Consider the following 21031-nt stretch of genomic DNA (forward strand, 5'->3'; position numbering starts at 1 on the left):
ACAGAAAAGCTCCAGAGAAGCAGAACAACAAGCAGACGTAAATATTGTGGGAATATTTACCTTTGTTAGTTATAAATATTTACCTTTTGGACTGCTTATGCCATGTTTTGATCTAATTGAAAGATTTTGAGCTGGAGGAAGAGACATCTAAGTGATGGTGTGAAAGGGTTTTAAACAGCAAGGGGCCCCTGATTAAACAGTACCATGTGAGGTCACTAGAGTATGAAATATGAGGTGAAAATTTTGCAAAATTTATTTGTATTCTTGTCACTTAGTTAGAACAATATCAGGCCAATATCCCTGATGAACACTGATGCAGAAATTCTCAACAAAATATTAGCAAACCGAATCCAACAATACATTAAAAGACTCATACAACATGATCAGGTGGAATTTACTCCAGAGATACGAGGATGGTTCAACATCTGCAAAGCAATCGTCATGCTCCGTCAAATTAACAAAATGAAGAGTAAAAACCATCTCATTAGATGCAGAAAAAGCATATGATAAAATTCAACATCCATTTATCATAACAACTGTCAACAAACTGGGTACAGAGGGAATGTACCTCAACAAAATAAAGACCATATATGAAAAACCAATGGCTAACATCATACTCAAAGATGAAAGGCTGAAAGCTTTTCCTCTAAGATCAGAAACAAGACAAGGATGCCCACTCTCATCACTTTTGTTCAATATGGTTTTGGAAGTCTTAGCTACACTAGTTATGTAAGAAAAATAATTAGATGTCATCCAAATCAGAAAGGAAGAAGTAAAACTGCCACTATTTGTAGGTGACATGATACTATGTATAGAAAACCCTGAAGGACTCCACCAAAAAATCTGTTAGAACTAATAAATGAATTCAGGAAAGTCACAGGATACGAAATCAATGTACAGAAATCATGTTGTTTTTATATACTAATAATGAGCTATCAGAATGGGAAATTAAGAAAATCTCATTTATAATGGCATGAAATAGAATAAAATACCTAGAAATAAATTTAACCAAAGAAGTGAAAGAACTGTATCCTGAAAATAAGACACTAATGAAAGAAAGCGAAGAAGACACAAGTAGATGGAAAGGTATTCCACGTTCTTGGGTTAGAAGAATTAATATTGTTAAAATGTTGCCCATACTACCCAAAGCAATATACAGATTCAGTGCAATCCCTATCAAAATTCCAATGGCATATTTCACAGAACTAGTGCAAATAATCCTAAAATTCATATGGAACCACAAAAGACCCTGAGTAGGTGAAACAGTTTGAGAAAAAAGAACAAAGCTGGAGATAATAATATTCCGTGTTTTTCAAACTGTAATACAAAGCTATAGTAATAAAAACAGCATTGTACTGGTGCAACAAAAAAGACACACAGATCAATGGAACAGAATAGAGAGCCCAGAAATAAACCCACACATGTATGGACGATTAATTTACAACAGAAGAGCAAAGAACATGCAGTGGAGAAAGGACAATCTCATCAGTAAATGCTGTTGGGAAAACTGGACAGCCACATGTGAAAGAATGAAACTAGACCACTATCTTACACTATACACAAAAATTAAAATGGATTAAAGACTTGAATGTAAGACCAGAAACCATAAAATTGCAAGAAGAAAACATAGGCAGAAACTTATTTACATTGGTCTTAGCGATGTTGTTGTGAATCTAGCTCCAAAAGTAAGGGAAATAAAAGCAAAAATAAACATGAGATTCCATTAAACTAAAAAGCTTCTGCACAGTGAAGGAAAACCATGATTAAAATTAAAAGGCCACCAACTGAATCAAATATTTTCAAATCATTTGTTAAGGGGTTAATATCCAAAATATATAGAATTTACACAACACAGCAACAACAAAAAAAATCTGATTAAAAATGCAGAAAGGATCTGAGTAGACTTTTTTTTCAAAGATGATATACACATGGCCAACAGGTACATGAAAAAAATGCCCAACATCACCAATTATTAGGGAAATGCAAATCAAAACTACAATGAGATCACCTCACATTTGTTAGAATGACTATTATCAAAAAGACAAGAAATTACAAATGTTGGTAGGCTGTGGAGCGAAAGGAATGCTTGTACATTTTGGAAGGACTGTAAATTGGTACAGCTACAATGGAAAACAGTATGGAGATTCCTCGAAAAATAAAGAATGACCCAGTTATTCCACTTCCGGGTGTTAATTCAAAGAACACAAAACACTAATTCAAAGGGATACACGCATGCCAATGTTCACTGTGGCATTATTCATGAGAGCCAAGATACAGAAACAACCTAGGTGTTCACTGACGGGTGATGAATGCATAAAGATGTGGTATATGAATACAATGGAATACTAAGCCATTAAAAAGAATGAAGCCCTGCCATATTCCACAACGTGGGTGGACCTTGAAGGTATTATATTAAGTGAAATGTGTATGATTTCACTCATGTGTGGAATCTAAAAGAACAAAACAAACAAAAAAAAAACAAACTCATAGATAACAGAGATCAGATTAGTGGTTATCAGAGGGGAAGGGAGTTAGGAGTGGGCAAAATGGGCAAAGGGGGTCAACTGTATGGCGATGGATGGTAACAAAATAAGCAAACCAAAAAAACAAGCTCATAGATACAGCAGGCCAGGGGGGTGGGGATGGGTGAAATTGGTTAAGGTGGTCAAAAGGTACAGACTTCTAGTTATAAAATACATGTCATGAGGATGTAATGTACAGCATGGTAACTATGGTTAATAATACTGTATTACCTATTTGAAGATTGCTAAGACAGTAAATCTTAAAAGTCCTCATCAGAAGAAAAAAACATTTTTAACTGTATGGTGGTGATGGATGTTAACTAGACTTATTGTGGCGACCATTTCACATATATACAGATATTGAATTATTATGTTGTACACCTGAAACTAATATACCATTATATGTTACACCTCAGTAAAAACAAGTGTGAAAGATGAGGAAGAAATCTTGGGAAATTTATTTTACATTCTTGTGACTTCTTAGATCTTTTGAATACCTTCGTGTAACTTGCCTCAACTTCAAGACAGACTGGTGTCTTCCAGATCAGTTCAGTTCTGATGCTTAGCCACCTGGACTCAGTGCAGACTTCACAGGGTACACAGTCTCCAACAAGACTGCCCTCATTTCAAGTGCCAGCCAGTGGTTCAGGGGTCTGCACTTCTGACCAACTGGCTACATATGTGGGGGAGTTCCTACTCCCCCCTTGGGCTTGATAATTTAACAGAATGACTCACAGAACTCAGGAAAGTATTACACTTATTTTATTATAAAAGATACAGATCAGGATCAGCCTAATGAAGAGACACACGGTGTGAGGTCTGGGAGGGTCCTAAGCATAGAACTTACGTGCCCTCCCCTCCTGGAATCAGGGTGCGGTGCCCTCCAGGTATATCAGTGTGTTCACCAGCCAGGAAGTTCCACTCAGCATCATTTTCCAGAGTTTTTATTGGACTTTCTTATGTAGCTGTGACTGACTGAATGATTGGCCACAGGATTGAACTCAGTCCCCAGCTCCCCAGAGGTCAGGCTGGCTCAAAGCCTCAATCTTTTGATTACATGGCTGGCGTTGCAGGTGACCAACCCCTATACTGACTCATCTCATTAGCATAATGTCAAGTAGGAGCCAAAGGCCCACCATGAATAACAAAGACACTCAGGATATTCCAAGGACAGAGATCAGACAAATGCTTCATTATACAATATGTGCTTACTGAACTTTTTTTCCTACACTTTTATGAAAAATAATATACCTTTAAACCAAAGTTCTTATTTAGTGGAAGCCTATGCATGTTTTTCCTTCAAGGTAATTCCTTGAAGACTATCTATATAAAACATTATTGCTGCAAAGATATTATATACATACTTATGAATCATTAAAATAAGTATTTATGTCCATATTAATTATATGCAATTGTATACACAAATATAAACATATGTATGCATGTACATGTATACACACACAATTTTTCTAAAATAAGTTGTGTATATAGTTTGGGTACTCTTTCTCTGAGTTTTCTCTTTTTTTTAACATCTTTATTGGACTATAATTGCTTTACAATGGTTGCAATTGCTTTGTATTGCTTTATTGTATTGCTTTATAACAAAGTGAATCAGTTATACATATACATAAGTTCCCATATCTCTTCCCTCTTGCATCTCCCTCCCTCCCACCTTCCCTATCCCACCCCTCTAGGTGGTCACAAAGCCCCAAGCATATCTCCCTTTGCTATGCGGCTGCTTCCCACTAGCTATCTATTTTATATTTGGTAGTGTATATATGTCCATGCCACTCTCTCACTTTGTCCCAGCTAACCCTTCCCGCTCCCCGTGCCCTCAAGTCCATTCTATATATCTGCGTCTTTATTCCCAACTTGCCCCTAGGTTCTTCATGGCCATGTTTTTTTTTTTTTTTTAGATTCCATATATATGAGTTAGCATACGGTATCTCTGAGTTTTCTTTTTTTTTTTTTTTAGCATCTTTATTGGGGTATAATTGCTTTACAATGGTGTGTTAGTTTCTGCTTTATAAATATTCCATTGTATATATGTGCCACATCTTCTTTATCCATTCATCCGATAATGGACACTTAGGTTATTTCCAGCTCCGGGCTATTGTAAATAGAGCTGCAATGAACATTTTGGTACATGACTCTTTGAATTATGGTTTTCTCAGGCTGTATGCCCAGTAGTGGAATTGCTGGGTCATATGGTAGTTCTATTTGTAGTTTTTTAAGATTGGGTTGTTTGTTTGTTATTGAGCTTAATGAGCTGCTTGTAAATTTTGGAAATTAATCCTTTGTCAGTTGCTTCATTTGCAAATATTTTCGCCCATTCTGAGGGTTGTCTTTTCGTCTTGATTGAAAAGCTTTGAAATTTCATTAGGTCCCATTCGTTTAATTTTGTTTTTATTTCCATTTCTCTAGGATGTGGGTCAAAAAGGATCTTGCTGTGATTTATGTCATAGAGACTTGCAGCACTGTAACTTGCTGGTCGTTGAGTGAAGCTGGGTGCTGGTGTTGAGATGGAGATCTCTGGGAGATTTTTGCCATTTGATATTATGTGGAGCTGGGAGGTCTCTTGTTGACCAGTGTCCTGAAGTTGGCTCTCCCACCTCAGAGGCACAGCACTGACTCTGGCTGCAACACCAAGAGCCTTTCATCCACACGGCTCAGAATAAAAGGGAGAAAAAGTAGAAAGAAGGAAGGAAGGGAGGGAGGAAGGGAGAAAGGAAAGAAAGAGGAAAAGAAGGGAAGGAGGAAGGAAAGGAGGGAGGGAGAGAGGGACGGTGGGAGGAAGGAAGGAGGGAAGGAAGGAAAAAAGAAATAAAGAAGATAATGTAAAATAAAATAAAGTTATTAAAATAAAAAAAAATTTTTTTAAATGAACAGATAGAACCCTAGGACAAATGGTGGAAGCAAAGCTATACAAAATCTCACACAGAAGTATACACATACACACTCACAAAAAGAGAAAGAGAGGAAAAAATCATAAATGTTGCTCTCAATGTCCACCTCCTCAATTTGGGATGATTCGTTGTCTATTCATGTATTCCACAGATGCAGGTACATCAAGTTGATTGTGGAGCTTTAATCCGCTGCTCCTGAGGCTGCTGGGAGAGATTTCCCTTTCTCTTCTTTGTTTGCACAGCTCCCAGGGGCTCAGCTTTGGATTTGGCCCCGCCTCTGCGTTTAGGTCGCCAGAGGGCGTCTGTTCTTTGCTCAGACAGGACGGGGTTAAAGGAGCCGCTGATTCGGGGTCTCTGGCTCACTCAGGCCTGGGGGAGGGAGGGGCACGGCGTGCGGGGCGGGCCTGCGGCGGCAGAGGCCGGCGTGACGTTGCACCAGCCTAAGGCGCGCCTTGCGTTTCCCCGGGGGAGTTGTGCCTGGATCCTGGGACCCTGGCAGTGGCGGGCTGCACAGGCTCCCCGGAAGGGGGGTGTGGACAGTGACCTGTGCTCGCACACAGGCCCCTTGGTGGCGGCAGCAGCAGCCTTAGCGTCTCCCGCCCGTCTCTGGGGTCCGTGCTTTTAGCTGCAGCTCACACCTGTCTCTGGGCTCCTTTAAGCAGTGCTCTTAATCCCCTCTCCTCGCGCACCAGGAAACAAAGAGGGAAGAAAAAGTCTCTTATCTCTTCGGAAGCTCCAGACCTTTTCCTGGACTCCCTCCCACCTAGCCATGGCGCACTAACCCCTTCAGGCTGTGTTCACGCCGCCAACCCCAGTCCTCTCCCTGCGCTCCAACCGAAGCCCGAGCCTCAGCTCGCAGCCCCGCCCACCCTGGTGGGTGAGCAGACAAGCCTCTCGGGTTTGTGAGTGCCGGTCGGTACCGATCCTCTGTGCGGGAATCTCTCCACTTTGCCTGGACCACTCCCGTTGCTGTGCTCTCCTACGCGGCTCCGAAGCTTTCCCCCTCCGCCACCCGCAGTCTCCACCCGCGGAGGGGCTTCTAGTGTGTGGAAACCTTTCCTCCTTCACAGCTCCCTCCCACTGGTGCAGGTCCCGTCCCTATCCTTTTGTCTCCGTTTATTCTTTTTTCTTTTGCCCTATCCAGGGACGTGGGGAGTTTCTTGCCTTTTGAGAAGTCTGAGGTCTTCTGCCAGCATTCAGTAGGTATTCTGTAGGAGTTGCTCCACGTGTAGATGTATTTCTGGTGTATCTGTGGGGAGGAAGGTGATCTCCGCGTCTTACTCTTCTGCCATTTTCCCCTCCGCCTCCTCTCTGAGTTTTCTTAAAACGCAGTGTATCTTTGAAAAGACACTGCTACTAAACTTTCTAGTATACTTGCCAAGAGAAACTATTTTGTAGTAATTTTCTGTGGGTAATGCTCAGGAACATATTAGTTACGCTAAAATAAGTAACGTTATTTGATGGTACATCACGTCTTCTAAAATCACTACAAAAATTAATTATTCTGCATAAGAAAATTTCCCACATGAATAAGATACTTTTTAAACTTTAACATTTTAATGGAATGCTATAGTAAATTCCGTTTATTAAACTGAATGAATCAAGCATCATTTATCCGTTTGTCATACCCATCATCTGCTTTTGAATTGTGCAGTGTTTGTTAGTTATGTCCTTGGAGGCACATTCAAGCATACGGAGCTCCTTTTCCATTTTAGGAGACCCAGTCTGAGTTTTATCGTTTTCCCCTTGCTGTCAGTTCTCACTTCTTTTGCTTTCCTGTAGTAGGACTTCCTCCTCTGTCCTTGTCACCTTCAGAATGAGCCCCTGAGGTGAGTTGAGAGGATCTGAGTGAGGACCCGAGACCCTCCTGCAGAATCACATGCACAGTCCACCAGGAACTGTCTCCTAGCGGACATTTCACTGTCTCAGGGTCTGCAAATTCCAAGATACCTGATGTCTGGAAGTTAGACATCCGGAGAAGTTGGCTTCTTATTCCCCCAAAGTGGAACATTTTACAAGAAACTGTTGTATTTCCTTACATTATAAAATTAGAGTATGAAAAAGTTTTTGAATGAAATATTCATTGTTCATTGCTGAAGCCACTTTCTTGAAGTATTTGGAGAGTTTTTTGGTTGTATTAGTGAAATATATCATCTTAAAGTTTTAATGTCATTTTTATATCAGATCCAGATATTACATTTTGGGGTTAAGTTTGAATAAAGAATCCATCACTTTTCTAATGTTAGCGGCATAGTTTAGTTTCTAAAAAAGGTAAAATTTATTGTAATTTCAGGCTAAAATTCAGAAACAAATACAGTTACATTTAAAATGTGGTCAGTGTTTATTTTAAACATTTCTTTGAAATTAACCAATGATAGTCGACTTACTTGGGAACGTTTTTTTTTCCCTGAAAATAATTGCTTATAAAGCATATAACCAAGTCCATACAGTGCTGGTTAAGCAAACTAACTGATCTGTCTTACAAATGTGGATACTCCTCAGAATACTTGATTTTCGTTTTGCAACATGTATCTAAAAAAGATGAGAAACACTTTTATAACCTGTGTATTAATATATACTGAGTTGTTCTCCCACTTGTTTTATTTTCAGTGCATTTAAGTTAACTTAATTCCCCATAACGTATTTAATTTTCCTTGTAAGCCATTGCTAGTTTAAAACAGAGGCATTTAGCATTCTCCATTGAGATTATGTGCTGAGCGCATTCTTCATGTTTTTGACTGTAACTCATCCAGGAGCAATGCAAATACAAGAACACTCTTACAATATACATCCCACTGTATTATGCTTATTCCCATATGTAATTTTACCTTGAACCGTGATGCCTAAAGGATATGAAGCCATACTTCTAGTCATCTTTGTATAATTTCCATCTCAGCACGCAGTTGGCTGTAGTTACTGAGGAGATGTTCTTTGAAGGAGACACGGAAGGTTAGGTCCTCTGGTTCTATATTCCTTTCTTTACATTTGTCATCAGGTAGCGACCTTCACCAGCACTAACATACCAAAGCTTTCTGTAGAACCACTTAGCACTTTTGTAACAGATAAGTTTCCCCAGCAGCCTCTCAGCACAAAGGTAATGAAAATAGTCAAACCAGATAACTGTCTCATAGTTGGAAGTCTAGTGCCTTGTCCTAAACTTTCTGCATTGCATATGGATCTTTTCTTTTAAAAAAATTCTCTAGAGTATCTTCAAGTAACAAATTATAGTTATTATAATCATGGTTATAGAAGTATTTCATATAGTAGTAAAAAAACCACTAAATGTTTTATATATATTTTAATAAATCAACTAGAAGTTAGCAAAACATTTAAAATGTTGTTAAACAATATCACATGGCTGTAGCATGATTGCTTTTTCTTTTATTCAAAGATTATTTCTATTATGACATTTCTTTGTTCTTAAAAGTAAGTTATCAAATGCATGATACCAAACACTTTAAAAAGGGTAAATTTTACTGTATGTCCATTATATCTCAAAAAATCTGATTTTTAAAAAAAGAAAAATGGTGGTCAGTTGATTTTTTTAAAAAGAACAAAAGAACAAGAAATGCAGTACTCACTTTGCTACAGACACAGTCTCTATGTCAATAAATGTTCATGAGAACACATTCAGTTTTTTCTCTTTTGTGTTTCCAGACTTTCCTGGGTGCTGTGCAGTTTCACTTAGCCCTTGAAAGCAAGTTCTGATAAAATGATTTCATTGAATCAGTGGTGACACATGTTTAAAATAGGAAGAAAAAGGGACAAATGTGTTGGCTTTTAATTTCTGTAAATACAACCCCGTTCAGTTGTGCTTTGGGAGATAATTAGTAGATAGATGTGAGGCCAAAGTTAGCTTTCAGTTTCCAAACACAAGTATTGGAAAAGATCTGGTCACTTATGAGTCCACCCCCTGTTGTCACTAATCTTAGGCTTTGGATCCAGTGCTCTTAAAAAATTATCTACATTTCTTGCTTACTTTGGCACATTTATCAATGCTTAGCTAAGCAGCCTCTAGATTCTTTTTTAGTCTGGGTGGTCATCGATTCTACTCCAGCAAATCTGGTTTCTGCCTTCTGCCTGGTTGCGCAGGTTTCGATGCTGTCTTGGATAGTCTTTAGAGTCCTAAAGAGGAAAGTTTCTTGTTGATTTTATCCCCACTGCCTATTCGGACCTGTGTTTGCCATAAATAGCAGCCATCTGGATCTCTGTTTCTAATATATATCAGACATTTCACCAGCTCTGATTTCTTCTACTCACGCGGTGTCTGAACGGCATGGTGGTGGTGGCTTCACTTAGTGAAAGCAGTGCATTCTCTCTGCTATAAGGTGTAATAATGACAAATTATACTTTCGTCATTTCTCTTGTTCTCCGTGCCTTCCTTCAGGAAGATAAGTGTCAGGCATGAAAGTAACCAAAGACCTCACGGAACCAAACACAGTCTGTAAGATTTTCTTAACATATAGGCCTGACTTGGCCTCTGACTGCATGTACCAGTCAGATGGGTCTGGTTCCACTGCCTTAAAGAAGGCTGAGAGGTGGGGTCTGTGCCGAGTGAGCTGTTGCATAGAATGCTGACACCCCCCAACTCCCCCTTTAAGCTCTCTGCTGCTCCCTTGCCCCAGTGCATACTGAACGACCAGAGACTGAGAGCCCTGTGGTGGAAGCCAAACAGGTGTTGGCCTATGCTGACGATAACTTTCAAGTCATCTCTGCAAAAGAATCCTGCCATCCCATCCAGCAGGAGCTGAGCCTACAGGGTGATCATTCACGACTAACTCATTTCCTGCCCTTCAGCGTCGTCTCACACAGGTGACTCAGCTATCTTTAGAGTTCCTCTATAGCCCGTATAGCATGCACGCACTCTGCATTGCCATTATTTTCTACTTCTTTGTCTCCCTAGAGGCCTACGAGGAGCTCTCCTACAGGTAGGGATCCTGTCCTATTCACCTCTGCGTTCTCAGCACTCACCGTGGGGTCTGGCATTTGCAGGTACCCAATCAGTGCTTGTAACAGGACTGAAGCAAGAGAGGAGGCGCGCGTGAGGCAGGCAGAAACATAACGTCATAAAGTACTAAGTGTTCACAGCTAAATTCATCCTTAATGAATTCAGCTACTTTTATTCCAGTCTGTGAGCCCTGCTCTTTCACTTAATAGACTCTTACAATAATAACAAAGTCATCCGGTTGGTACTGCTTTGTCAAGAACTACTGTGATGGAAGTCCAGACAAATAAATGATCTGTTTGCTTCTCAAAATGCCTGAAAGGCATTTCCAGCCTGAGACTAAGTTTAATATTGTGGTATAAAGTAGTGAAAAAGTTTCTCTGAGTGGGGTTGATGACCCCATAATTAAGGGTGCAGATCCTAAGAAAGCAGTGGGGATGCCGGGTAAAGCTGCTTCAAGTTGACTCAGGGGATCTCATAGAATAAAGAAATGCTTTGTCCCTATATTGGGAACTCTCTGTTCTTTACACAAAGAGATTTGAGAATTAAAATTGACGTGGGATCTATCTTATTATTATGTCCAACAATCTGCTATTCTGATGACCAAAAAAGGGATGAATTGGAGTCAAACCACAGATTTTCCCAGAGAAATGTGCAAATATAAAATTTAAAGCACTTGGGGTTTAATCTGTGATGTTATTGAGTTAGTCACCAAAAGGGCGTACTGCTTAGGTCATTTTTACCAACCTACCACTAGAATAGATGAACAAGTTGATTCATCTCACACTAGCCAATTAACTGGACCTTTTCCTATTTCCTGTAAGACGCCGTGTTTAACCCACACCTACGCCTACTTCAGGGCCTTCTCATATCAGAAAGACTTTAAAATAATCGTCTCACATTTAGGTTCCTTGTTACCACCCTTCTATGCAAAAAGGAATTGTCTGCTAGATGACTGCTATTCATGAAGGATTTTCTTGGTAGAGGAAAGTAGGTGAAGGTTCTTACACATCTCTACAGGAACAGTTCACAGTGAACGTGAAACGCCCCCAACAGTTGACCATAGTACAGTACTCGAATAATACCATTAGCTTTCCTCTAGGTTCAGAGTACCTTATGGATAGGGATGATATCTTTTCACTTTGGGTAAAAACGTAATGATGATGATGATGACAACAATGATGGCGATGATGATAATAGATAATACTTATTTGAAAATTTGTGATCCTGTGCTGTGTTCTTAATATTCAGCCTCAAGAAACAGATTTGAGAAAAGTAGGTAAAACTGGTTAATGAGAAAACCATCATCTTTAAACAAGGCTAATTATGACAGATTTTTTAAAAATTCTGTTATGTCTATTCCTTTCATTGATACTTTTATGTATAAATCTTTCAGATTTATACTGAAAGATTAAACTACTTCCCACTGGAAACATGGCAAAATATCAAGATCCTAAATGCTAGTCATTTTAATAGTTTAGGATTTTTCATCTAAGTTACCTACAAATTAGACATTAGCCTCTTAGAACCAGTCTCTAGGATGCAACATTTTAGGCAGATAACTATACCATTATCTATTAAAGCAAAATGGATTAATATCCATTGACTCCTTTTTATTCTTTTTGACCTGACACTTTGATCAAAAGGTGATTCACCGTCTATACCCCTCACTCCCTTTGGGCCTTGGCCCACGATTCATCCCTAGGAAATCTTCCGTAATTAGCTAACTAACTACACTCTGCTCTGATCAGCCTTTTGCCTTATACTCCCTCGGTATGGGTCTGGCACCCAGGTTGCCAGGGTTCTGTTGTAACCATAAGTTTATTGATTGTGTGTGTGTGTGTGTGATTTATATTTTATATAGATGATATGTAATATGCATGTGGTTCTCCTACTCTGTTCTCAGGCACTGTTGCTAGCATGGTCACGTGCAGTGTCGCACTGGGCTCTTTCAGTACCTTCTCGTGTGCTTCAGAAGCTGCAAGCTGCTTAGTAAACAGCTGCTAGAGAATTAACTTTTATCCTCCAGCTCCTTGACTGAAATCTACTGCCTTCTAGTAGATAAAGAAGGCTAAGTTATTAAAACTTAGGGGTAAGTTTTTCACTTAATTATCAGGTAGACAACTGACCTTTTCCTTTGAAGTATTGTGCTGAATTCATTCTTTTAGAAACTGCTTGTTTTAATTGTATCTTACTTATTGCTTCTGTCTAATAAAATCTGGCATGTGGGATACTGAGCCAATGGCCTATTGTATTCCGTGAACATTTAATTTAACATTTAGGCCATGCACCTATGCTCTTTGACTTGGTTTTCAGCCCTTTAACGATCCAGTTTTCTCCTTCATCTCTTACATTTGGAGCAATAAGAAAAATGTCGTGGTTTTTTTTTTTTTAACCCTTTCCGTAGCAGCATGCTTATTTCTGAAAGAGTCAGACGGCACTTCTGCATGCCCTTGGTTAGCACACTTAAATTGTCAAAGTGTTGAATTTAGTGAACTATTTACATTTTCATATTTTTCAGCATTATATATAAGCATCCAAACTGCAAGCCACACCTTACATGTACAGTCCTTTTGCTACATGACCAGCTGCCAAGGAGTGTGACTGTTTTTGTCCCTTTAGCCATCTCTGTCCCTTCTGTGTCAGAGACAGCAGCAAGCAGTACCTTTCCAAGACAAAGGAAACTTAAGAGTTTCCTTCCTGCCCAGATCAAGTCTCAAGCTTCCAATTTTAAAAGACCAAAATGGAAGAAGGGAGCCCCGTGCAGGAAGGTACAGCCATCCTGCGTGGGTATATTGAGCTGCACAATGCCATCCAGAATCTGGCCCTTCCTACTTATCCATGGGCAGCCTTCATCCTCAGGCTCACAACAAGGCTGCTGGACCTCCAAGCATTACATGTGTATTTCCAAGCAGGACCAATGGTGAAGAGAGAAGGCAAAAGTGCATTCCACCAGATTTTGCCTGCTATTAAAGCACTTTCCCAGAAGCCCCACCCAGTTACTTATATTACCATTTCTTTGACCAGAATTAGCCTTAAGAGAGACTGGAAAATATACATTTTTTGTTGATCCGTTGTCATTCTGAACAAAACTGGGGTTCTGTTGATGAAAAATGAGGGAGAAGTGGGTATGGAGTAAGCAAGTAGATATGTCTGCTTCAAGGATAATAAGTCTTTCTAAAAATATCAAGTTAACCTTGACTGAATTTCAACTGAAACAACAATTAGGAAACTGGCACCATTTGTCTATAGCCTTAATTTCATAATCTTAAGTTTTGAAGTAAAATTTTGCAGCATGTAAAGAAATTTTTTTTTTACTATTTAAATAAATATTTGGATACTTTGACTTTCTCAAGCCCAACTCAGAAATAGAAAAATAATCATAAGAAATATTTAATTCTAAAAGTGACCTACAAAAATACATGGTGATTTTCCTACCAGGAAAGTATTTCCTCTTCTGAAGGTCCCCTACTGTATAAAATGGGATTAGGTATAAGAAGTAGTCATGGGACTATCGAAGCTGCCTCTCAGGGGTCCTTCAGTTCAGAAAGACCCAGATAGAGAGACAAATTGATAGCTTTCTATTGGATGTACAGAGCCATCATGCTTGTGTACTGGGCTTCATTCAGTCTTCTGGTAGGTGTTCAGGCAAAACACGTGGGCATTTTCCAGGTGAGTATGTTTCATCTGTGTTGGGGATTTTCCAGCACTGGTGCTGGTTCAGTCTAATTTGACAGTGAGAATGTAAAAATTACACCAAAATATAGTAGAAGGGTATCAGCTGTCATCTTAATTCCATTTATTTTAGTTTTTATTCAGCTTATGCACTATTTCAGAAAGTGTCTGAACATATGATTAGGCAGAGCAGACGGCTGCCAGTGTGATAAAATTCGGGAACTACAGGAAAGACCTCCCCCACAGACATGCCATCTGAGTCACAGTGAGCCGGAGGGCTGCTAAGGGGTGTAAGTTAAATGTATACTGTCTCTAAATGGAGGAGCTCGTTTCAAGTTAATGTTCTATGAGATGTAAATATCTTGGAGCAAAAGAGTTTATCCAATTAATATTATGAGAATAGGCATTTGGGATAAAGGTGGAACCCAAGACAGATAAATTCTGGTAAAAGCAAAGTCCCAAACAACGTAGAGAAATGGGACACTACAGGGAACCCCAGCCCACCTGGAAGCAGAGCTAAACACGCCCAAAGTGAGATTCTCCAAGCAAATGGAAAGGGACCAAGACATACTCTGCCTGCTTTACACCCATAAAACTCCTGGAAGAAACATAGGCAGTGAGTGCCTTGACATTGGTCTTGGCAATTATTTTTTGGATTGACACCAAAAGCAAAAATCAACCTGGGGCTACTTCAAACTTTTAAAAAACTTCAGCAAAGCAAAGAAAGTCAACAAAATGAAAAGGCAACCTACTGAATGGGAGAAAATGTTTGCAAATCATATACCTGTTAAGAGGTTAATATCCAAAATATATAAAGAACTCATATATCTCAATAGCAAAAAACCATCCAATTAAAAAATGGGCAGAGGAGCTGAATAGACATTTTTCCAAAGAAGATGTACACATGGCCAATAGGTACATGACAAGATTCCCAACATCACTAGTCATCAGGGAAATGCAAATTAAAGCCACAATGAGATATCACCTTACACCTGTTAGGATGGTTATTATCAAAAGGACAAGAAATAACAAATGATGGTGAAGATGTAGAGAAAAAGGGAACCCTTGTGCACCTGCTGGTGGGAATGAAAACTGATGCAGCCACTATGGAAAACAGTATGGAGATCCCTCAAAAAATTAAAAATAGAACTACTGGGGGACTTTGACAGGGTGAGAGTCATGGACATATACAGACTAACAAACGTAGTAAGGTAGATAGCTAGGGGGAAGCAGCCGCAAGGTACAGGATATTAGCTCGGTGCTTTGTGACAGCCTGGAGGGGTGGGATAGGGAGAGTGGGAGGGAGGGAGACGCAAGAGGAAGACATATGGGAACATATGTATATGTATAACTGATTCACGTTGTTATAAAGCAGAAACTAACACACCATTGTAAAGCAATTATACCCCAATAAAGATGTTTAAAAATAAAAAAATAAAAAAATAATAAAATACTCTGTGTTGAATCAATATACAATGAAAAAAAAAAAGAACTACTGTAGGATCCAACAATTCCACTTCTATTAGTATTAACTAATTTGAAACACTAATTAGAGAAGATATATGCACTGCACCCCTGTGTCCATTGCAGCATTATTTACAACAGCCAAATAGCCAAGACATGGAAACAACCTAAATGTTGTCGATGGATGAATAAAGAAAAGGTGGGGTATATATACACATGCATATATACATATATATACACACACACACACATATATATGTATGTAAAGTGGACTATTATTCAGCTGTAAAAAAGAATGAAGTCATTCCATTTGCAACACATGGATGGACCTTGAGGCTTTATGCTAAGTGAGATAAGTCAAATAGTAAAAGATAATTACTGTGTGATCTCTTTTATATATGAAACTGAAAAATAAACAACTGAGCTCCTGGATATGGAAAACAGATTGGGGGTTGCCTGAGGTGAGGGTAGGGGGCAAAATGGGTGAAGGGAGTCACAAGGTGTAGATTTCATTATAAAATGAGTAAGTCATGGGGATGTAATATACAACATGATGACTATAGTTAATAATACTGTATTGCATGTTTGAAAGTGGCTAGGAGAGTCAATCTTAAAATATCACAAGAAAAATTTTGTAACTATGTAGTATGATGGATTTTAAATGGACTTATTTTGATAATCATTTTGCAGCATATACAAATATTGAATCATTACATCATACACATGAAACGAATATAATGTAATGTCAATTATACCTCAGTCAAGAAAAAGAAAGTATCAGTTATCTGTATATGTTTTATTCTTTTATCAGATAACCTTGTTGGAGATAATTCCTCTGGGCTCTAACAGAATGTTTCTTCATTTATGTTATTACAGTGGATAAATTTGTTGGAATGTTTCCAACATATTTCTTAATAAGCAAATGATAAAGCCAGTTTATATCTTTACATGCTTCCTGTATCCCCTCACGTTCTGCTTTCCACTGTGCACTTTTTAGGCCTTGCTTTGATTTTTCTCACTTTCAGCCATCTAGGCCAAATAATTTCTACAAGAAACATCTGCATTTCTTCTCATGACCATCTATCTGATTCCACACAATCTAATCCTCCTTTTCCCCAGTTTGTGTAGTCTCAGGATGAGATCACATCTAGTCACTTACAGGTCATAACCCTAACTGCTTTAGGACTGAGTTACACTTCAAAACATGTTCCTAAAATCCTACCGCCAAAGAGCCTTTTGTTATCATTGACAGGAGTATTGGAAGTCTTTGGTGAAACATTGAATTCAACACACAAGATTTGTTGTGTGTTAGACTCTCTACCGAGTATTCGCAGATTCATCTCAGTAACGAATTATAGCAGCACCGTAGAGAAAGGATTCAGAACTTTGCAAACCATGAGAAGAAAAAGTCATTCACCAAGATTGGAAGAGGAAATGTTCTCTTTTGGTCTCTCTCCCCCCACTCCAATCAGAGGAACGGGAAGATAGAAGGTGTTAACTAAGCCAAGTATTTTACTTTTTGTTCAAAAATTTGATCTCTTTATTTGGCTTTTGCTGATCTGAGCTACAACCAATATTTTTTTAAAGGAGTTTTTTAAATTGGAGTACAGTTGCTTTACGGCACTGTGCAACATTGTGTTAGTTTCTGCTGTACAGCAAAGTGAATCAGCTATGCGTATACATATGTCCCCTCCTTTTTGGATTTCCTTCTCATTTAGGTCACTGCAGAGCACTGAGTAGAGTTCCCTGTGCTATACAGTAGGTTCTCATTAGTTTGTTGTTTATCTGTAGGTGCAAGGCAATTACGACGTAACACGCTATGAAAATATTTTCTCTGTTTTCTGCGTTCTGGAACAACTTCTTCAGAAGGAAACCGAAGAAGGCAACGCTTCAAGAATGGGGCATGAGGACCAGGAAATCAAGACATTTCTTCAGAAGCATGATGAAACTATTTTGCAACTCTCTGATGCATTTCCTTTATTTACTTTTTATTTATGGAGACTGGGCACTCTCTTGAACTCAGTAGAGATAGGAACTGTTGAAAATAACTCACGTCCTTAGCAATTTACCAAATATCAGAAGCATACTAAAGTTGAAATTATGAAGATCTTGTGCTTAACAGGTTTTCAAGAATATTTTTAAATGAGCATTTTAAATGCATCTCTAAATATAATCATTAATTCAATTTAATAGTCTTAAATTGTGTATAAAAGATTATGAGTCATATTTCTATACTAAAATCAGCCAGTTTCAATTGAGAATGCCCTCCTTATTCTTACGGAACGATATCTTACAATATGTTACTCAATACAGTCTAGCTCTGTTGTTCTCTAAAATGGACCATTGTCTTTTATTTAAAAAAGATTTTAAAAGATTTTTATGTAATAGATGCTAAAAGGTAACAGAAGAGATCTTATGTTTTGTTACTTTATCAACAGAGCATTTAAAATAAGTGGTTATAAATGAGTATTTTTTTTTTTTTTTTTTTTTTTTTTTTTAATCGGCAGGTGGACTCTCAACCACTGCGCCACCAGGGAAGCCCAATGAGATTTTTTTTAGCTTTTCTTTCTTAAATAGTTTCACTTATATAATTTTCTGTTGTCTTAGAGGGGACTCAATGTAGAAGGAGAAAAGTTCTTAACATTTGTAAACCTAATGGCCTTTAATTTCATATAATCAACATATTTGTCAAGTCCTTTTGAAAGTACTAGTTGCTAAAAATGTTTGGTTTTCCACAAATTGTATGTTTTGATTCTGTTGATTATATAAAATATTCCTGTTGTTAAAATGTAGTTGTTATGTGTAATTAAGTCTAACATCTGTCTAGAAATATACTTTATATTTATTGAAAGTATATTTATACTTATGAACGTATTCGTTGAATTTTCCAGTCACACAATTTCATTGACTTTCATTCAATTATTAAAATCATAACCAACTAACTTAATGAGAACACATTATTTACTTTCCTATAGTGCAATTTAAGGCACAACAAATACAAATTTGCTTTATTAATTGTATGTGATATTGTATATAAGTTAATTACCATTCCTGAATGTCATTGGTATTAAAAAACAATTTATATAAAATCGTATCATTATCTGACACACATTTGTGGAGTTATTTCTAGCTTTCTATCACTAGAAAAGATAAAACGTTTTTTATAATACTGAAACAAAATGTATCAGTCAGCTACTGTTATGTAACAAAGAACCACAAAATCTTAGTAGTATACAGCAATAAGTGTTTCTTCTCAGCTATCTGTAGGTTGCTACAGGGTCAGTTCATCTGGGCTCTGCTGGAAAACTCTCCAGCATTGGCACCTCCCACTGGGCAAGGTTCCTTTTTATAGATTGGGCTTTGTTCTCTTCCACACGTGCTTACCCTGGGCAAGAGCAAAAGGGCTCGGCTGAGAAATCACACAATGTTTGTTACTCCTGCCCACATGCCTGGGCCGAGTTACTTCAAAGGGTCAAGCTCAGAGGAAGGAGACAGGGAAGTACCCTCCACCTTGAGTGGAATATGATTGACACATAGGAAATGATGTTGGCCTCTTATTTGTCTTTCATTTAATATGAAAGTGCTCTAAGTTGTTTTAAGAATCAACTACTGGGCTTCCCTGGTGGCGCAGTGGTTGAGAGTCCGCCTGCTGATGCAGGGGACACGAGTTCGGGCCCCAGTCTGGGAAGATCCAACATGCCGCGGAGCAGCTGGGCCCGTGAGCCATGGCCGCTGAGCCTGCACGTCTGGAGCCTGTGCTCCGCAATGGGAGAGGCCACAGCAGTGAGAGGCCCGCGTACCGCAAAAAAAATAAATAAATAAAAGAACTACTAGGATGAGGGGAAGATGGGAGAAGAGTAAGAGGCTGAGATCACCTTCCTCCCCACAGATACATCAGAAATACATCTACACGTGGAAAAACTCCTACAGGACACCTACTTAACACTGGCAGAAGACCTCAGACCTCCAAAAACGCAAGAAACCCCCCACGTACCTGGGTAGGGCAAAAGAAAAAAGGAAAAACAGAGACAAAAGAATAGTGACGGGATCTGCACCAGTGGGAGGGAGCCGTGAAGGAGGAAAGGTTTCCACACACTAGGAAGCCCCTTCGCGGGCGGAGACTGCGGGTGGCAGACGGGGGGCCTTCGGAGCCGCGGAGGAGAAAACAGCAACGGGTGTGGAGGGCAAAGCGGAGAGATTCCCGCACAGAGAATCAGTGCCAACCGGCACTCACCAGCCCGAGAGGCTTTTCTGCTCACCCGCCAGGGAGGGCAGGGCTGGGAGCTGAGGCTCAGGCTTAAATCGGAGCGCAGGGAGAGGACTGGGGTTGGTGGCGTGAACACAGCCTGCAGGGGGCTAGTGCACCACGGCTAGCCGGGAGGGAGTCCAGGAAAAGTCTGGACCTGCCGAAGAGGCAAGAGACTTTTTCTTGCCTTTTTGTTTCCTGGTGCACGAGGAGAGGGGATTCAGAGCGCTGCATAAACGAGCTCCAAAGACGGGCGTGAGACGCGGCTAAAAGCGCGGACCCCAGAGACAGGCATGAGACGCTAAGGCTGCTGTTGCCACCACCAAGAAGCCTGTGTGCGAGCACAGGTCACTATACACGCCTCCCCTCCCGGGAGCCTGTGCAGCCCGCCACTGCCAGGGTCCCGGGATCCAGGGACAACTTCCCCGGGAGAAAGCACAGTGCGCCTCAGGCTGCTGCAACGTCACGCCGGCCTCTGCCTCTGCGGGCTCACTCCGCACCCGTACCCGTCCCTCCCCCCGGCCTGAGTGAGCCAGAGTCCCCGAATCAGCGGCTCCTTTAACCCCGTCCTGTCTGAACGAAGAACAGATGCCCTCAGGCGACCTACACGCAGAGGCGGGGCCAAATCCAAAGCTGAGCCCCCGGAGCTGTGCAAACAAAGAAGAGAAAGTGAAATCTCTCCCAGCAGCCTCAGAAGCATCGGATTAAAGCTCCACAATCAACTTGATGTACCCTGCATCTGTGGAATACATGAATAGAAAACGAATCATCCCAAATTGAGGAGGTGGACTTTGAGACCAAGATTTATGATTTTTTCCCCTTTTCCTCTTTTTGTGAGTGTGTATGTGTATGCTTCTGTGTGTGTGAGATTTTGTCTGTATAGCTTTGCTTCCACCATTTGTCCTAGGGTTCTATCTGTCTGTTTTTTTTCTTCCTTTCTTTTTACCTTTTAGAAAAATTTTTTTCTTAATAATTATTTTTTAATAACTTTATTTTATTTTATCTTACTTTATTTTCTTCTATCTTCTTTCTTTCTTTTCTTTCCCTTTCGTTTCTTTCTTCCGACTTTTTCTCCCTTTTATTCTGAGCCGTGTGGATGAAAGGCTGTTGGTGCTGCACCCAGAAGTCAGTGCTGTGCCTCTGAGGTGGGAGAGCCAACTTCAGGACACTGGTCCACAAGAGACGTCCCAGCTCCACATAATATCAAATGGCGAAAATCTCCCAGAGATCTCCATCTCAACACCAGCACCCAGCTTCACTCAACGACCAGCAA

At 39.7% G+C, this 21031-nt stretch overlaps 1 protein-coding gene across 1 annotated transcript in view; it reads left to right on the forward strand.

The window, feature by feature from the left end:
• MEI4 (meiotic double-stranded break formation protein 4) overlaps nt 1–17573 on the forward strand; it is a 194375-nt gene extending 176802 nt beyond the window's left edge. The window contains exon 4 of the mRNA XM_024757445.1: nt 17304–17573. Within this exon, the coding sequence (XP_024613213.1) occupies nt 17304–17573 (270 nt within the window). The remainder of the gene's footprint in view (nt 1–17303) is intronic.
• The last annotated feature ends 3458 nt before the right edge of the window (nt 17574–21031 follow it).

Source organism: Neophocaena asiaeorientalis, unplaced genomic scaffold, assembly GCF_003031525.2.
Source record: "Neophocaena asiaeorientalis asiaeorientalis breed wild unplaced genomic scaffold, Neophocaena_asiaeorientalis_V1.1 scaffold253, whole genome shotgun sequence".
In the NCBI taxonomy this organism is placed as follows: Eukaryota; Metazoa; Chordata; class Mammalia; order Artiodactyla; family Phocoenidae; genus Neophocaena; species Neophocaena asiaeorientalis.